Source organism: Chlorocebus sabaeus, chromosome 17 (assembly GCF_047675955.1).
Source record: "Chlorocebus sabaeus isolate Y175 chromosome 17, mChlSab1.0.hap1, whole genome shotgun sequence".
In the NCBI taxonomy this organism is placed as follows: domain Eukaryota; kingdom Metazoa; phylum Chordata; class Mammalia; order Primates; family Cercopithecidae; genus Chlorocebus; species Chlorocebus sabaeus.
Window position 1 is genome coordinate 37,343,229 of NC_132920.1, and position 19,272 is coordinate 37,362,500.

Consider the following 19,272-nt stretch of genomic DNA (forward strand, 5'->3'; position numbering starts at 1 on the left):
AGCTAAAAAAGAATAAAATTTAAAATTTGGTTACTGGGTTGTAATAGCCACATTCCAAGTGCTCAGTTGCCACACATGGCTAGTGGCCAGCACAGATAGAGAACATTTCCATCAGCACAGGAAGCTCTATTGGACAACACTGCTCCAAAGGACTCAGCAGAACCGGCATCTGTGGGCCAATCCATAAAGGAAGAACTAGAAACTAAGGAAATGCAGAGGAGAGGAGACTGTGAGAGGCAAAAACAGACACCAGTGAGATGGTTAAGTAAGCACAAGGCCACATATCATTAACTGCTAAAACAAGTCACAGAACACATCTGTAAAATAATTGATCCGCACAACCTGCCCTCTCCCGAGAATCATTCCTCAGTGCATAAAACTCAAAAGCCCTGACAAACCAAGCAGCATCAACAGAAGCCAGGCAGGGTGGGGAGATTCCATTGTTGAGGAGCACCATTCCCTCCCACCTTTCCTGGCATGGTTCAGTTTAATTTCCAGTACAACATTCCCAGACAGGCAGGTGGTCATGAGTTCACTGCAGTGGTGGAGGAGAGCATGTGGTGGCGTTTCCTGCTCACAATCTGGGATTCCTTGTAAAGGTTGTATGCATGCCTGACGACGAAGGGCAGACAGAAAAAGTGCAGGAGCATGTGCGAGATCTGGAAGATCCAGTGCAAGTAACTCAGCTCCTTGAAGGAATCTTCGATGATCCTGTTGAGGACCAGGACTATGGAGAATTTGATGCACTCGTAAGTGATGATCCACACGGCATAGATCAGCAGCCCCGTGTAGATATTCTTGTGGATACTATAAAGGAGGAAGCAGCTGATGATGATGGTGGTGAAGGAGAGGCCAGTGCTGATGCTAGCCCTGTTGGACAGGATCCAAGTGACTAGCTCTGACTTTGAGTCCATGTAGATGTGGAACTTGGCCTCATAGCCAATGTGTGTCATCTGGTTCACGTCAAAGATGAAGAACTGGATGGTATTGAGGACAGAGAAGATGCCCACCATGAGGGACAACATCCTGACGTTCATTTTATACTTGTTTTACCAGAGCACCTCCTGCAGGAAGAAAATCATGAAGACACATGACAAGATGGCAGAGGTAGCGTTAGACAGATCCCCCAAGCCACTATATATAAATAGGAGAGTTAAGAGCAATGATGGTGTGTGGACAGGCAATAGGCTGGAAGTTAAGAGACATGGGGTCTAGTCCCTGCTCTGACCTAACTAGCTAGACATGACCACCTCATTGGGAAATGAATGTATCACTGGCCTGGGACTCTCTTCAGTAGCTTGCAATTCTGCTATTCCAGTTTCAGCTTTGTTTTAAAGTGGCAAAAAGAGTGCTCCTGTTAATGTAAGTTTATGGGAATTGAGAGGCTCCTGTATGTATTGGGAATAATGATGGTGTGAATGAAGCTCCCATCTGGGGAGTCTGCTTCTCTGAAGTCAGAAAACTCTCATGGCTCCTCAAGGGCTTGGAATCAACCCTGACATCCCCTGCCCCCCGACTCTTTCCTTCCAAGCCCTTAGAAATTTCCCTGATTTGCTCCCTGGGTATGGCCCAGCCTTGTCCCAAGTCATAGGGTTTGGCCAGCAGGCGTGGAATGGGTAGAGGTTTATGGAGCCAGGCAAGACTTACTGTCTTCTCTGCCCAAGGCCAAAATGCCTTGATAATAAGCCACCATTGTGCAGGTGAAGGCCCAGTGGGCAGACCTCCAGCTGCAACCTAGGTTACACCTGAGCTCTAGAGGTCAACTCATGGCAGGCAGCAGGAAGCTGGTGCCCAAGCTGATCCCTTGAGGGCATGCTGATAATGGAGGACCCAAGGCTGGAGTAGGCTGGGCCCCAGTGCAAATGTTCCTCCACAGCCTGTATCTCCTTCTTACTGGCGCCCAATTCAGAGGACTCCTGAGCAAACCTCTCTCCTCTTCATTCACTACACTGGCCAGCTACCTCTGTTGTGGGGCAAAGGAAGGGGCACAGTCACACATGAGGAGAACACAGGGCTGTCCTCTGGCTGATGAATGTCCAATGGGGGATAACTTGTTGGAAGCCTGACCTGGCCTCTCTCTGAGGTGACCAGAACGGGTCCTGTCCAGCCAGGCAGAGCACAGACAGACTGCCACTGGCCTCTCTCCTGTCCTCTCCTCTTCACTCACTGGATCAACTCCAAATACAGTAAAACATACAGAATGTGAAATTCGCCACTTTAGCCCTTTTTGAAGGTGCAATTCAGTGACATTAAGTACATTTGCTACATTGTCGTGCAAGCATATCGCTATTCATCTCCAGAACTTCCTTTCTCTCTCTCTCTCTCTCTCCCTCGCTCGACAGTCTTGCTCTGTCACCCAGGCTGGAGTGCAGTGGCACGATCTTGGATCACTGCAACCTCTGCCTCCCAGGATCAAGCGATTCTCCTGCCTTAGCCTCCCAAGTAGCTGGGATTACAAGCATGCACAAGCATGCCCAGCTAATTTTTGTATTTTTAGTAGAGACAGGGTTTCACCATGTTGGCCAGGCTGGTCTTGAACCCCTGACCACAAGTGATCCTCCCGCTTCAGTCTCCCAAAGTGCTGGGATTGCAGGCATGAGCCACTATGCCCGGCCATCTCCAGAACTTTTTCATCATCCCCACCAAAAACTATGTACCCGTTATAAACATCAACTCCCCGTTCCCCTCTTCCCCCGGTCCCTACTAACCATTTTTCTTGCTGTCTCTATGAATATGCCTGCTCTAGGTGTCTCATATAAACAGAATCATACAGCATTTGTCCTTTGGTATCTGGCTTACTTCACTTAGCATCGGGTTTTCCAGATTCATCCCAAATATTCTTATATTTTATTCCCCACCATCCTCCCAACCCTGTGTGACTCCGGATACACAAAACTCTCAGTGCACCCTAGAACCTGGCTGGAGGGCCCAGGAGGGAGGCAATGTGTTGTCTGGTGAATAGCTGCACTCATACTTCCCCGTCTGCGCCAATGAAACCTCACCTCTGCTCGGTTCACAGGGCAGCCTTCAGAGCAGCCACTACCCATGGGGTACTCACCTGAATCATCTAAAAGTACGGCCCTGAACCACACAGTTTTACTCCTTTGCTTTATGTCTATGTTGCAAGTTTCAAGGAAATGTCTATATAAACCCCACTGGTTCCACAGCTCTGCTGTCCCAGCCTTGGTCTCCACCCTTGGCACCTCTCTCCTGAGTCACTATAATAATGGCCTAACTTCTCTTTCTGCCACTGGCCAAGGTCTTCTGGTACATTCTATTCGTTCAACACTCACTCAGCAAACATCTATTGTGTATCTACTAGGTGCTGGGGGATGAGCTTGGCACTGGAGATAAGCAGGTAAATATGCTAGTGTGGAAGTTAGACAAATAAAAAAACAAATGACTAGAAATTGCTTTTAATTAATAAAAAAGAAAACATGAGGCAGGCGGATCACGAGGTCAGGAGTTCAAGACCAGCCTAGCCAACATGGTGAAACCTCATCTGTACTAAAAATACCAAAATTAGCTGGGCGTGGTGGCACGCGCCAACTACTTGGGAGGCTGAGGCAGAATAATTGCTTAACCAGGACCCGGGAGGCAGAAGTTGCAGGGAGCTGATATCACACCACTGCACTACAGCCTGAGCTACAGAGCGAGACTCCATCTAAAAAAAGAAAAAAGAAAACTTAAAGTGCAATGTGATAAATGTGATAGAGGAAGAGATGGCTCAGTGTTGTCAAGATGTAACAATGAGAGAGATGAAAATCATTGGATGAAAATCGGGGAGGCTTTCTGGAGTAGGCAATAGCTGAGCTTGGGTCTTAAAAGACACGGGCATTAACTAGGCAGAAAAAGGAGGGACTTCACCCCAAGCAAAGGGGACAACACAAAGGGGTAGGCACAGGGACAGGCAAAAGCCATTTTGGAAACAGCAAGTTTGGCTTAGCTTGAGCAGAGGGGAAGGCTGTATAGGTTGGCAGGGGCCAGATCAGGAATGATCCTTACCTGCTACCAGCCATGTGGATGTTTCTCTGAAAGGTAAAGGAGAGGTTCTTCAGGGTGTGTACGTGTGTGGGTATGGGGGTGTGTGTGTGTGTGAGAGAGAGACAGACAGACAGACAGACATAATCAGATTTGCATTTTATTTATTTATTTATTTATTTATTTATTTATTTATTTATGAAACAAAGTCTCACTCTGTTGCCCAGGCTGGAGTGTAGTGGCGCAATTATGGCTCACTGCAACCTCCATCTCCCAAGTTCAAGCGATTCTCCTGCCTCAGCCTCCCGAGTAGCTGGGATTACAGGTGCCCGTCACTGTACCCGCCTAATTTTGGTAGTTTTAGTAGAGAAGGAGTCTCATCATGTTGGCCAGCTTGGTCTTGAACTCCTGACCTCAAGAGATCCACCCGCTTTGGCCTCCAAAAGTATTGGGATTACAGACGTGAGCCCCTGCGCCTGGCCCTATTTGCATTTCAGAAAAATCTTTCTTGGTGCTATGAGGGCCATGGGTCAGAAAGGGATCAAAGGTGGAGGTAGACAGAGTAGTTGAGAGGCCATGGAAGGAAATAAGGTGAAGTAAGGCAGCAGATGGATGTTGGGGCACAGATTTGGGGCCTGGGGCTGTGGGAAAAGGAGTCTGGGATGAGCACCTGGATGGAGGACAGCCCATCCTCTGAGGTGAGGAGCACAGGGGCAGGAGAGCACTCAGGATGGGCGCGGGGAAGACAATGATGAGTACAGCCTGGCAAATGGTGAGTACTATGGTTTGACTGTTTGTGCCTTCCAAAATTCATGTTGAAACTTATTCCCTAATGCAACAGCATTAAAAGATGGGGCCTTTAGGAGATGATTAAATCATAAGGGCAGAGCTCTCATGAATGGAATAAGTGACCTTATAAAGGGGCAGGAGGGAACTAGCTAGTTTATTTTGCCTCTCCATCCCTTCTGCCATGTAAGGACAGTGTTTGTGCCCTCTGGAGGACACAGAAACAAGGCACCATTTGGAAGCAGAGAGAGCAGGCCCTTACCAGACACCAAACCTATTGGCACCTTGGTATTGAACTTCTAGCCTCCAAAAGTGTGAGAAAATAAATCTCAGCTCTTTATAAATTACTCAGTTACTATAGCAGCAGTAGGTGACTCACGCCTGTACTCCCAGCACTTTGGGAGGCTGAGGCAGGTGGATCATCTAAGGTCAGGAGTTCAAGACCAGCCTGACCAACATGGTGAAACCCTGCCTCTACTAAAAATACAAAAATTAGCTGGGCGTGGTGGCCTGTGCCAGTAATCCCAGCTACTCGGGAGGCTGAAGCTGGAGAATCGCTTAAACCCAGGAGGCAGGGGTTGCACTGAGCCGAGGTCGCACCATTGCACTCCAGCCTGGGCGACAGAGCGAGACTCGGTCTCAAAAATAAAAAACGTGCTTTGGACAGCCTCTGAACCTGAATGCAAAGTGATGTCTGTTTATTTGTGATAGTATGTAATCATATACTGTCTTATATGATTGGCTAATTGATTCATAAACAATAATTTACTTTCTTCCACTAAACTACAAAATTCTCATAGTCATTCATGTCTTATACATTTTTGTATATGGTGTATACACAATGTTCAGTACAGTGTTCACACTACAGAGTACAGCACAGCGACAGATACAGAAATATGTTTAACATATATCTTTTGATTAAGGAAGTGCCTTTCACACTCCTTGACAAATTTGGGAAGGGTGGGGAAATTCAAGACAGACGAATTTTCTCTATTTTTATTATTTTTCTTATCTGGAAAAAAACAGAAGAATAGTGGGGAAATCATAGCACAAACCCACCCCAGGACCAACAACATCCTTTGTGCTACAAAAATCTGAGGTATAAATACAGATTTGCTTATCCCAGGGTTAAAGAGCTGTGGATTGAAGGCTAATGAAGATGCCAAGAAAAAAGGATTGCCATACTGCAATTCAGCTTCATCTTACTCTGTTCATTTTGACCCATCAGGTGATAGAAAGGTGGAGTTCACAGAAGGTTTGATAAATCACAATATCCTTTAACTAAATACCCTCAATGAGCAGGATGTTCCAGTTGTGATTATAATCACATTTTCTCTCCACGTTCACCTGAAAGAGTGGCAGTAGGGTTTCTACTTGCGGAACTGCTAAGCAAAAGTAGGGGGAAGAAAAGGAAATAGAACTGCACCGGGAACCTGAGATACCTACCTCTCAGGGGAAAGAAAAGGGCCAACATGATTGCTTATAGTGGTGAATAAAGCTGCTAATTTTTTTTTTTTTTTTTTTTTTAGACAGAGTCTTGCTCTGTCACCCAGGCTGAAGTGCAGTGGTGTGATCTCGGCTCACTGCAACCTCCACCTCCAGGTCAAGTGATTCTCCAGTCTCAGCCTCCCAAGTAGCTGGGATTACAGGCGTGTGCTGCCACACCTGGATAATTTTCTACTTTTTAAAGTAGAGACGGGGTTTTGCCATATTGGCCAGGCTGGTCTTGAACTCCTGACCTCAGGCGATCCACCTACCTCTGCCTTCCAAAGCGCTGGGATTCCAGGTATGAGCCACTGAGCCCACCCAAAACTGATAATCTTTTATTTCTGCTGTGGAGAGCCTCCGCTGTAGAAATTCGTCTCTTGTAGGAAATTATATTGCCCTGGCTCTGGTTTTTGTAGGTTATGCGGGCATAGGTGATGACAAAGAACGTCCAGAAACAGTGCATGATGGTACGAGACACCAAGCCAAACCAGCGCATGATTCTGACCTCTGTAACGCTGAAGTCGTCATTGGTGAGGATTTGTATTACGACGTTTACGGTTTCATAGAAAAAAATCCAGGCAACGTAGATGACCAGGCCCCTGAAGATCTGGGCATACACTGAGTACAGGAGGAAGCAGCTGATGATGATGGTGATGAAAGAGAGGAAGAGGACGATTTTAAAACTCCAGCAGATGATGAAGTCATTTATGATGCCACTTGCACTCTCGTACTTTAGTATGATCTCAGTGCAGTTGCCATGCCCTAGGTGATTATGTTCAAAGATGAGATACATGTGTACGGCCATGATGGTGAAGACCCCTGCCAACACGGTGCCCATTTTGGCAGTCATCCCACACCACTGCTGCTGTTTCACGCCGAGACCTCCTGTGAAGACAGACAACATGAGGGGGAATTCTAGTTCCTGCCAACATGGTAAATTACCAAGGTTCTGCCTCCTTTCCCAGTCCACCTTGGAGAAACATAGACAGCAATATGAAAACCAAGAAACTATAGTCTTGGGAAGACAGAGGCTGTTTAAAATGGATTGGGGGTGGGGAAGAGAGAGGATTCAGTCAAGTCGGTGGCAATGACCAAATAAAATTACAGCAGTGGGGCCGGGCGCGGTGGCTCACGCCTGTAATCCCAGCACTTTGGGAGGCCGAGACGGGTGGGTCACGAGGTCAGGAGATCGAGACCATGCTGGCTAACACGGTGAAACCCCGTCTCTACTAAAAATACAAAAAATTAGCTGGGCGCGGTGGCGGGCGCCTGTAGTCCCAGCTACTCAGGAGGCTGAGGCAAGAGAATGGCATGAACCCGGGAGGCGGACGTGCAGTGAGCCGAGATCACGCCACTGCACTCCAGCTTGGGCGGCAGAGCGAGACTCCGTCTCAAAAAAAAAAAAAAAAAAAAAAATTACAGCAGTGGTTCTCAACCCTGGATTCACCTTAGAATCCCCAAAAGTACTCAAGTCCAGGCCCCACCCCAGACCAATCACAACATTCTCTGTTTGGGACCCAGGCAGCAGTATTTTTCAAAACTTCCTACTAATTTTCATAGGTAGCCAGTGTTGGAAAAAGCTGAGTTAGAAAAAGATGGCTTAAATTATGCTCTTAGCTGGGCACGGTGGCTCATGCCTGTAATCCCAGCACTTTGGGAGGCTGAGGTGTGAAGACTGCTTGAGTCCAGCAGTTCAAAACCAGCCTGGGAAACATGGTAAAACCCCATCTCTACAAAAATTAGCCAGGCATGGTGGTGCAAGCCTGTAGTTCCAGCTACTCCGGAGGGTGAAGTGGGAGGATTGTTTGAGCCCAGGAAGTCAAGGCTGCAGTGAGCTGAGATCGTGCCACTGCACTCCAGCCTGGGTGACAGAGCAAGACCCTGTATCAAAAAAAGAAGCCGGGTGCAGTGGCTTACGCCTGTAATCCCAGCACTTTGGGAGGCCGAGGCGGGCAGATCACGAGGTCAGGAGATTGAGACCATCCTGGCTAACACGGTGAAACCCCGTCTCTACTAAAAATGCAAAAAATTAGCTGGGTGTGGTGGTGCGCGCCTGTAGTCCCAGCTACTTGGAGGCTGAGGCAGGAGAATGGCATGAACCCAGGAGGCGGAGCTTGCAGTGAGCTGAGATCGCGCCACTGCACTTCAGCCTGGGCCACAGAGTGAGACTCCTTCTCAAAAAAAAATAAAAAAAAGAAAAAAGAAGAAAAATTATGCTGTTAATTCTCCTAGCATTGCCTTGGGCTACCATTGCTGCCCAGATGGTGAAAATTGCCTGTACTCGTTCAGACCTGAATGCAGATGTTTCAGAATATAACCAGGGCAGCACAAGAACCCTGTTGGGTGGAGATGATAAAAACAGGTGGACACCAACTGGCTTCGGGCAATCGCTTCTCTACTACATATCAAAATATGGATTACAATGAAAGATGTATACTGTAAAGGAAATTTAAAGCCTTAAGGTAGACTAGCTTTATAATAGAAAAGAAAATGCAATAATGAGCTAAGTATTCAACTCAAGAAGTTAGAGGGAAAATAACAACAATACAAAAGTAGGAGGAAGAAAATAAATAGAAAAGCATAAGTCAATGAAACAGGAAATAAAGTAGAGGGACTTCTGACTGGTTAGGTTATTTGGGCTGACATGTTGCTAAAAAGCAACTTAAAATGCTGGATAAAATAGTTAAAAAATATAAAGTATAGAAGTGCTGCCCAAGTGGAAGGAAGTAAATTTTGCTCTGAGGTTATTTGCCAATCTAGGCAAACTTGGATTTCATTATGACAGCAATGCAGGGTAAAGAAGAATGAAATCAAAGCTCAGGGTCCACCAAGGTGAGGAGTCTTTCCTGTATTAGTTGTGAGCATCCCCAGAGGCCTACGATTTGGGGAAAGGTGAATCAGAAGTAAACCTCCCCTACATCTTTCTGCCAGGAAACTCCAAGAAAAGTTGGCTTGTTAACTACACTGAGCATGTAGGGAGAAAACTCTCCTTGAGACATTGTAATCATAACTGGCTTTTTTTTTTTTTTGGTAGATTTATAGTCCACATTACATGAAGTATTTTTTTTTAACTTTAAGTGATAAATCTAGTTTAAAGTAGTCCTAAACTGAAAGTGTGTCTAAGTGTCTGGCAGAAGCAAACTCAAACCCTCTCTGGAGGATTGTACTTTTATGCTGGTCTTCATTCTCCATGAATTTTCATCAGCAGTTTTTCGGGGACAAGGACAAGTATATAGTGAAAAATAACCAAGCACGTAAGGAACAAGGCATTGTGAGAACCAGCTGAAACAACAGATAGCAAAACGGAACTGCAGTAGTATCTGATCATAAAACAACTATGGTTACTATATTTTTGCATTATTTAAAATTTTTGTTTTACTTTTATTGTAGTGTAATTCATGCACATATAATACACAGATATATAATATACACAAGATAAAATTTTACGTCTTAACCATTTTTAAGTAGACAGTTTAGTAGTGTTAAGTATATTCATTTTGTTGTACAATCTCTAGAACTCTTTCATCTTGCAAAACTGAAACTGTACACCCATTAAGCAACAAATTCCCATTTCCCCCTGCCCCAGCTCCTAGAAACTATCATTCTACTTTCTGTTTCTATTAATTTGACTACTCTGGTTATGTCATGTAAGTAGAATTTTTTTTTTTTTTTTTTTTTTTTTTTTTTTTTTTTTTTTTTTTTGAGAAGTCCCTCAAAAAGGCTAGAAACCTCTGTGGCCAGAGGCACCTTTGCCTGAGTTCTTGTTCTGTGTCCAAGATGAGGTACACAGACAAGAGAAGGGTAAACAAGATGAAGATGAGCTTTAAGTGCTCATCAGCTCAAAGGAGACTCGCAGTGGGTAGCTCCTCTCTGTAGGCAAGTCATGCCAATATCTGCTGCTCTCAGCAGGGAGAAGGTCCTGGAGGGGGTTGCTCCTCTATGCAGCTGATAGTCCTGACGTCTCTGCAGGTCTCTGATGCTCTCAGAAGAGAGGGTAGTTCCTCTCTGTAGCTGGTCCTCCCATTGTCTCCTGCTATCAGCAGAGAGGATAGCTCCTCTTTGCAGCTGGTCGTCCTATCATCTCTCTGCCCTCTTCATACTCTAGCCATCCTCTGCCCTGCTCTGGCTAAGCCCAGGTCTTTCATGGACCTCAGAGGGGAGGAAGTGCATGCAGATTGGTCCATGGGCGGCCATGGGCAGGCTGGAAGAGGCACCACGAGTTCCCACTCAGGTCTGCAGGACTGGCGGCCTGGCCCCAGCCTTCAGGCTCTCCCTGGCCTGCAGTGGGGCCTTACTGAGGACCCGCCCTCTTCCACCCAGGAATCAGTATGCCTCCCGCTGCCATTCGTGGCCCCTCAAGGGTCTGCCCCAATCCGGCTCTGAGATTTGAACAGGTGCCGGGATTGGAGAGAGACCAGGCAGCGGGAGCAGACATTCCGGAGCCTGCAGGGATGAGAGGAGGCCGGGGAGCGGGTCCTTCTGGGGCCCCCGAGGGTGCAGGCTGCAGAGACGCCCGGGTCTTGCACCTGGGAGGGCAGCCGCAGCTGCACCTGGGAGCTCCTATTAGTCCTCGGCTCCTGCCTGCTCAGTGAAGTGGGAGGCCCAGGTCTGCAGCCGTGGGTCCTGGCAGCTGCAGCTGCACCTGGGAGGGCAGATCCTGCCTATTCCCGGCCCTCCTCCAAGAGCACAGGGAAGCTTGGATCCACAGCCACAGTTTGGGCAGCTGCGGCCCGCCAAAGAGGGCGGGGCTCCTGCTTGCTGCGTACAGCCGGAGGCGGGGTCTACGGCTGTGGTGTGGGCGGCTACAGTAGCACCCGGGGAGCTCCCGCCTTAACTCAGAACGGGCCGGGCTTCCACCAGCTCTATGGAGTGTGCAGCCCCAGCCGCGCCTCTTTGCTGCAGTTGGGGTGACAGCCGGAGTGATGGCAGCAGCCTCTGCCATCACTAGCTGATTTGAAAAAGAACCAAATAGAATTTCTAGAGATGAAAAACTCAGTATCTGAAATTAAAAATTCAGTGGACATAAATGGTAGCAGGTTGGACACGGATTAAGGAATAATTAGTTAACCAGGAAACAGAAGATAAATCACGAGAAATTATCCAGAATGTAGCACAGGGAGACAAAAAGATGTAAAATATGAATGAGAAGTTAAGAAACATGAAAAATATAATAAGATGTTCTGATAGAGAAAGAGAGATGAGACAAAATGGAGGTAGCTATTTACAGAGAAAATAGCTGAGGATTTGCACAACTGAAAAAAAACACCAATGCACAGATTCAAGAAACCTGATTGCTAGAAGGATAAATGAAAGAAAATCTACACAAAACATATGGTACTCAAACTATCGAACACCACACACAAAAAGAAAATCTCAAAAGCAGCCAATGGACTTTTATTTAAAAGACCAACAGTTATAGACTTCTACAGGAAACAAAAATCCCATGGAATAATATTTTAATTGTGCTAAACAAAGCAAAACAAACAAACAAAAAACCCTGCCAACCTAGGATTCTATACTCAACTAAAATATTTTTTTTCTTTTTTGAAACAGAATTTTGCTCTGTCGCCCAGGTTGCAGTACAGTGGCGTGATCTCGGCTCACCACAACCTCTGCCTCCCGGGTTCAAGCAATTATCCTGCCTCAGCCTCTCAAGTAGCTGGGATTACAGGCGTGTGCTACCACGCCCAGCTAATTTTTGCATTTTTAGTAGAGACGGGGTTTCACAATGTTGGTCAGGCTGGTCTCAAACTCCTGACCTCAGGTGATCTGCCACCTCAGCCTCCCAAAGTGCTGGGATTACAGGTGTGAGCCACTGCGCCTAGCCTATTTTTCTTATTTATATATATATATATATATATATATATATTTTTTTTTTTTTTATAGAAATGGAGTCTTGCTGTGTCGCCCAGGCCAGAGTGGAGTAATGCAATCATAGCTCACTGCAGCCGCAAACTCCTGAGCTCAGCAGAGCCTCCTGCCTCAGCCTTTTAACTAGCTGGGACCACAGGTGCACACTACCACATGCAGCTCATTAAAAAAAAATTTTTTTTGGCTGGGTGCGGTGGCTCGTGCCTGTAATTCCAGCACTTTGGGAGGCCGAGGCGGGCGGATCAAGAGGTCAGGAGATGGAGACCACCCTGGCTAACACAGTGAAACCCTGTCTCTACTAAAAATATTTAAAAATTATAGATGTGGTGGCAGGTGCCTGTGGTCCCAGCTACTCCAGAGGCTGAGGCAGGAGAATGGCGTGAACCTGGGCGGCAGAGCTTGCAGTGAGCCGAGATCACGCCACTGCACTCCAGCCTGGGTGACAGCATCTCGCCATGTTGCCCAGGCTGGTCTCGAATTCCTGGCCTCAAGTCACCCTCCCACCTCAGCCTTCTGAGCAGTTGGGATTACAGGCATAAGCCACTGTAAATATTTTTCTAAAATATTTTTCAAGATTGAGAGCACATCGTATGATGATAACATTTTCATAAAAATCAAAACTAAGTAAAATTTAAGAATATATTTTTTGGCCATACATATATATGTGAATAAAACTTTATTACAAAAGTAAGGGAAGACCAGGCATGATGGCTTATGCCTGTAATCCCAGCACTTTGGGAGGCTGAGGCAGGTGAATCGCTTGAGTACAGGAGTTCAAGACCAACCTGCCCAACATGGCCCATCTCTCCAAAAAAAAAAAAATATAAAAACAAAACCCAAAAATTACCTAGGTGTGGTGGTGGCATATCCCTGTAATTCCAGCTAGTCGGGAGGCTGAGGCATGAGAATCACTTGAGCCTGGGAGGCGGAGGTTGCAGTGAGCCAAGACTGTGCCACTGCACTCCAGCCTCAGTGACAGAGCAAGACTCTGACTAAAAAAAAGAAAAAAAAGATTACCAAAAGTAAGGGAATAATAGATACAAAATTTCGGATTGTGGTTATTTCTGAAGTGCAAAGGGCAGGGACGGGGCAGGGGCACATAGATCATTGTGAGGTATTATTCTGTTTCTTGGATTGAATGAGAAATTCACAAGTGTTCATCATAGTTTAAAAAACAAATTAGTAAATAAAAGAACAAAAATGTATGTACTAATGATGACTGTTTTCTATGACCTAGGATTATGAATAATTCAATTCTGTATACCCGAGTTCCCTAAGGAAAAAATAAAAAGAGTGGAAAAAGACATGTAATCTAATCTCATACCTGTGGCATACTGTGTCGTAATTGGCCTTCCTGTGTTGTTCATTGCCTCCCATCCAACTAACACATATAGCAAACGTCCTCTTTGTACTTCTTAAAAATCTCATTAAAATTTTGGGTTCCCATTGGTCTATCTCTACCAAAGACTGATAATTGTCTCCCAACATTCATTTCTCCCTTTTCACTTTTACCTTTAGCTAGACACATGGCCACCCAGCTAATGACTACATTTCCCAGCTTCGCTTGCTGATGTATGTGGCCCCGTGACCAATGGGATGCTAATGGAAGTGATGTGTGCCACTTTACAGTCTCGCTCATAAAAGAATTAGGAGTGCTCTCACCCTCTCCCTTTCCCCCTTCCTGTTCTTTAGCCATGACTGGAACTGATCTATGACCTACCCTATCAGCCGTGGGTCATTGCTCCTTGAGAGAGAAATAAACTCCCATCATAAATAAGCCGTTGTCTTTTGGGGTTTCTTTGTTGCAGTGGCATAGCTTGTACCATGTTATACTTCCTAAACTTCTTTATTGAAGAAGTGTAACGAGAACAAGAACTAGTGATCCACTGGGATCTAGCACCTCCCTTGACTTTGCTCTTTTGAAGAATCCAGCAGATTCCTCCTGTCTACATGTTTATTTCACTGAGTCTATGCTTCTTCACCATCTCCTCATAAAGAGATGTCTCCCCTTTATCTCAAGATCACCATTCTCTTTTTTTTTTTTTTTTTTTTTTGAGACAGAGTCTTGCTCTGTCGCCCAGGCTGGAGTGCAGTGGCACGATCTCGCCTCCCGGGTCCAATCGATTCTCCTGCCTTAGCCTCCTGAGTAGCTGGGATTACAGGAGCAGGCAACCACACCTGGCTAATTTTTTTGTATTTTTAGTAGAGATGGGTTTCACCATGTTGGTCAGGCTGCTCGAATTCCTGACCTCGTGATCCACCCACCTCGGCCTCCCAAAGTGTTGGGATTACAGGCGTGAGCCACAGCACCCAGCCCAAGATCACCATTTCCTTACAATTAACTTGGTAATAACTCATGTATTGTCTTATGATATATTTTATTATATATTGTCTTAAAGTGTTATTTAAATATTTTATACTTATAATAATCATTTTCATGGCTACCAATAAGGATATTGAGTGTTACAGAAGCTAATTAATTTTGTCCAGGTCTGTATATCTGCTCAGCAGCAAAATTAGGATTTGAATTCACAACTTTCTGCCTCCAAACCAAATCACTTGCCTTCATACTCAACCTACTTGTGCTTTGTGTGTTTCAGGTATTTTTTGAATTCACCGAGTCCAGAGACTCCATCCATCCCCTAGCTCCTAAGGAGGGCCTTGGCTAGAGTAAGGCCTTGATTAGAGTAGGCCTTTGGTCAATGTTGGCAATTCTTCCTCCGTTGTGTCTCATCTGAGTCATCTTCCTCACTAACTCTCAGGGCCATTATGTTCCTTTCTCCTTTCTTCTTTCTCTCTTTCTTAATTCTTCTCCTTCCTTCCCTTCTCTCCCATTCTTTTTCCCATCTATGCTGCAAAACTTCTAAGTGTGTACTCTTGATTGCTCTAAGCTAAGACAATTTTTTTTTTTAGACGGAGTCTCGCTCTGTCACCAAGGCTGGAGTGTAGTGGCGCGATCTCAGTTCACTGCAACCTCTGCCTCCCAGGTTCAAGCAATTCTCCTGCCTCAGCCTCCCAAGTAGCTGGGACTACAGGCACACACCACCATGCCCGGCTAATTTTGTATTTTTAGTAGAGATAGGGTTTCACCATGCTGGCCAGGCTGGTCTCAAACTCCTGACCTCGTGATCCACCCGGCTCGACCTCCCAAAATGCTGTGCTGCGATTACAGGCGTGAGCCATTGCGCTCAGCCTAAATGTTTATTATTATCATTATCTTTATCATTATTACACAATCTCATTTGACTGATATGCTTATATGAAGTAAATATTTTAATTTGCAAAATTAAAACATAATTTAATATTGACTTTGTATGTATCTTGAGATATATATATAGGAAAAGAGTTTGTAAGGAAAAAAATGATCCAATACTGAGATTTAAAAAGTCACAAATAGGAACACAGAAAAAAAAGTTAATGTTTCCATGTTATGGAAAATTTCACATTTGCTCTATCAAGTGAGATAAAGAGACTTCTAAAGCAAGAGTCTCAAACTCTAAGGCCTTCCAGAGCTAGGCAAGTCAAATAAATGGGTGAGGTTGAGGGGTGTGAAGATACTAGGGCTGAGTGTGGTGGCTTGCACCTATAGTCCCAGCTACTTGAGAGGCTAAGGCAGGAGCATCACTTGAACCCAGGAGTTTGAGGCCAGCCTGGGCAACATAGCAAGACTCCATTTCAAAAAAGAAAAAACAAACAAAGAAAAAGTTACTAGGGAGTGGTAGAGATTGTAGCAATTAGGACAGTGTCCACCTGCCTGAAAGTATTTGAATTCAAATTTCCTTAATAGATTGTGCTGTTCAGACAAAACATATTTGAGGGCCATGTTGCAATTTTCACAAGAGTGAAACTCCATCTCAAAAAATAATAATAAGGCCAGTGGCTCACGCTTGTAATCTCAGCACTTTGGGAGACCAAGGTGGGTGGATCCCTAGCAACTTTCAGTTTTACTAGTAACTTCATTAGATTCATTTTATTATTTGGCTCATTCTAAGTTACAGTCATCTATAGATTTAATATCTTTTTTTTTTTTTTTTTTTTTTTGAGACGGAGTCTCGCTCTGTCACCCAGGCTGGAGTGCAGTGGCCCGCTCTCTGCTCACTACAAGCTCCGCCTCCCGGGTTCGCGCAATTCTCCTGCCTCAGCCTCCCGAGCAGCTGGGACTACAGGCGCCCGCCACCTCGCCCGGCTTATTTTTTTGTATTTTTAGTAGAGACGGGGTTTCACCATGTTAGCCAGGATGGTCTCGATCTCCTGACCTCGTGATCCGCCCGTCTCGGCCTCCCAAAGTGCTGGGATGACAGGCTTGAGCCACCGCGCCCGGCCCAGATTTAATTTCTAGTACTTCTCCTTAATGTGCTGACTCTGCAGCAGTTGGTTGTTGATTTGCTGTCTATTGCTGCCATAACAAATTACCACAAACTGAGTGGCTTAAAACAACACAAAGTTATAATAGTATCTCAGTTCTGTGGGTCACTGGTCCCAGTTGCCTCAATACTCAACTGGTGGTTTCTCTGCTGCAGGTTTTACAAGGTAGAAATGGAGATATCCTGGGCTAGTGGGACGCTTCTTGGGAAATTCTAGGGAAGAATCCCCTTCCAGCCTTCTTCAGTTTGTTGGCTGAATTCAGTTCCTTGCATTTGTAGAACGAAGATCCCTATTTCCTTACTGGCTGTTAGCTGAGGGCCACCCCTGACTTTTAGAGGCCTCCTTCCAGGCCTTGCTCCTTGACTCTCGGAGCCAGCAGTGGTACAGCAAGTCCTTCTCACGCTTGGAATCTCTCTGACTTCTTCTGTCACAAAAGAAACTCTAACTGGAGAAATTCTCTCCATTTACCGGTTCGTGTGGTTAGACTGGACCCACTTGTATAATCCAAGATAATCTCTTTACCTTCAGGTCCTTAACCTTAATTGCATCTGCAAAGTCCATTTTGCATACTCACAGGTGTGATACGAGGGGGCAAAGGCCATAAGGGCTGTTATGGGCTGAACTGTGCCCCTCCTCGCCAGGGATTTCAATTCTATGTCGAAATCCTAACCCCCAGCACTGCAGAACGTGACTGAATTTAGAAGTAGGGTCTTTAAAGAGGTAATTAAGTTAAAATTATATCATTAGTGTCAAACCTAATCTGACATTTCTTACAAGAAGAGAAGATTAGGACACAGACACACAGAGCGGGATGACCATGTGAAAACATGGCGCGGGGGTGGTGAGGGTGGCTATCTACAAACTAAGGAGAAAAGCCTCAAAAAAACCCAACCCTACTGACACTTTGATCTCAGAATTCAAGAATTGTGAGAAAATTAATTTATATTTTTAAGCCACTCTATGATATGTAGTTATAGCAGCCCTAGCAAACCAATAAAGGGGCCAAAATTCTGCTTAACACAGTTAAGCAGATCAGCCTTTGAATTTTTCTTTGGACCTGGGTAAATTGCCTCTCTATAGCTGGGCAGTTGTCTTGTAAAAATTAAGTTAATTTTTTTGAAAAGGGTTTTAATGATGAGTTTTCTTTTCAGTGAAACTAAATAACAACACAAAGGTTTTTTTTTTTTGTCGTTGTTGTTTAAGTTAGTCTGTGGGATTAAACCAAATCAATTCAAGAACCTAGTTAAATCACTGTCACTAAATTCTATTTAATTTAGTTTAACTTAATTTTTATTTATTTGCTTTTTGAGATGGAGTCTCACTCCATCTCGTCACCCAGGCCGGAGTGCAGTGGCATGATCTCTGCTCACTGCAACCTCCACCTCCTGGGTTCAAGTGATTCTCCTGCCTCAGCCTTGCAAGTAGCTGGGATTACAGGTGCAAGCAACCACGCCCAGCTAATTTTTTTTTTTTTTTTTTTTTTTTTTTTTTGTAGAGATGGGCTTTCACCATGTTGGCCAGTCTGGTCTTGAACTCCTGACCTCAAGTGATCCACCTGCCTCAGCCTCCCAAAGTGCTGGGATTACAGGCGTGAGTGATCACACCTGGCCTCCATTTAATTTTTGAGAAATCAGGCTGGGCACGGTGGCTCACGCCTCTAGTCCCAGCACTTTGGCAGGCCGAGGCAGGCGGATAATGAGGTCAGGAGATCGAGATTATCCTGGCCAACATGGTGAAAACTCATCTTTACTAAAAATACAAAAATTAGCCAGGCGTGGTAACGTATGCCTATAGTCCCAGCTACTCAGGAGGCTGAGGCAGGAGAATGGCATGAACCTGGGAGGTGGGGTTGCGGTGAGCCGAGATCATGCCACTGCACTCCGGCCTGGGTGACGAGATGGAGTAAAGCAAATAAATAAAAATTAAGTTAAACTAAATTAAATGGAATTTAGTGACAGTGATTTAACTAGGTTCTTGAATTGATTTGGTTTAATCCCACAGCCTAACTTAAACAACAGAGCGAGACTCTGTCTCAAAAAAAAAAAAAAAAAAAAAAAAAAAATCACCAGAAAGCTCATGCTGCCTGGGTGTTTTATCTTTTATCTTTTATATATAATATATATACATATTTATATTTTCAATGCGGAGAGAAATTTACAATTTTTTTTTTCTTTCAGGAAATGGGGCTACTCTGCTTCTGGATTTTCTCCCCACTTTCAGACCATTATTCTTCCTCAGACCCCTGCTTCCTAGGTCTTCCTTACCGTGTGGCTAAAAAAAAAAAAAATTACAGAATCTCAGTCCCTAGCCCACACTTACTGAAATCAGAATCTCTGGAGGTGGGACCCAGGCAAAAACCTCAAGCTTGCATGAACCGAATTATCTGCTTTCTCCTTCCCTGAAACTGGGCAGCTGAAGGATAAGTCACCTTATGAGGTATTTTCTTTTTTGCTTGTGTAAGTCTTTCGCTGGGGGGGAGAGAGGGGTGAAATGGAATTTATTCTTAAATCTGGGCTAATAGATTTGATTAATGGGCACAAAAGAACGCCTCGTTCCAAAAAATAGAATTTTCCCAAGTTGATGCAAATAGAATTAGAGATCACAAACAGAGTAACATGCTGAAATAGCGAAAGTCAGGAGAACTTTCTACCACAAGGCTCCTGCCCATAATGGATTTTCTATATACTTTTTCCAAACTTTCAAGGATAATCTAGACTAAGGGTCCTATGTAACAGTTTTGTTTTGTTTTGTTTTGTTTTTTGAGACGGAGTCTCGCTCTGT

The 19,272-nt window shown here is 44.9% G+C and overlaps 2 protein-coding genes across 3 annotated transcripts in view; both read right to left on the reverse strand.

Annotated features, from left to right (window-relative positions):
- Nucleotides 1–201: 201 nt before the first annotated feature.
- TMEM217B (transmembrane protein 217B) lies at nucleotides 202–1,068 on the reverse strand. Its single transcript, XM_007972749.3, has one exon. The coding sequence runs from the start codon at nucleotides 1,035–1,037 to the stop codon at nucleotides 525–527; it is 513 nt and encodes a 170-aa protein (XP_007970940.1). The 5' UTR covers nucleotides 1,038–1,068; the 3' UTR covers nucleotides 202–524.
- A 2,250-nt stretch (nucleotides 1,069–3,318) lies between these two features.
- TMEM217 (transmembrane protein 217) overlaps nucleotides 3,319–19,272 on the reverse strand; it is a 42,562-nt gene continuing 26,608 nt past the window's right edge. Inside the window, exons 1-2 of one of the 2 annotated variants that reach the window (XM_073005941.1) lie at nucleotides 6,525–7,614; nucleotides 3,319–3,403 (exon numbers count right to left, since the gene is read on the reverse strand). In XM_073005941.1, the coding sequence (XP_072862042.1) occupies nucleotides 3,319–3,403; nucleotides 6,525–7,159 (720 nt within the window). In that variant the 5' untranslated portion in view covers nucleotides 7,160–7,614. Of the gene's footprint in view, nucleotides 3,404–5,648; nucleotides 7,615–19,272 lie in introns of those variants that run through there. The other variant, XM_038006031.2, reaches the window with a different exon arrangement.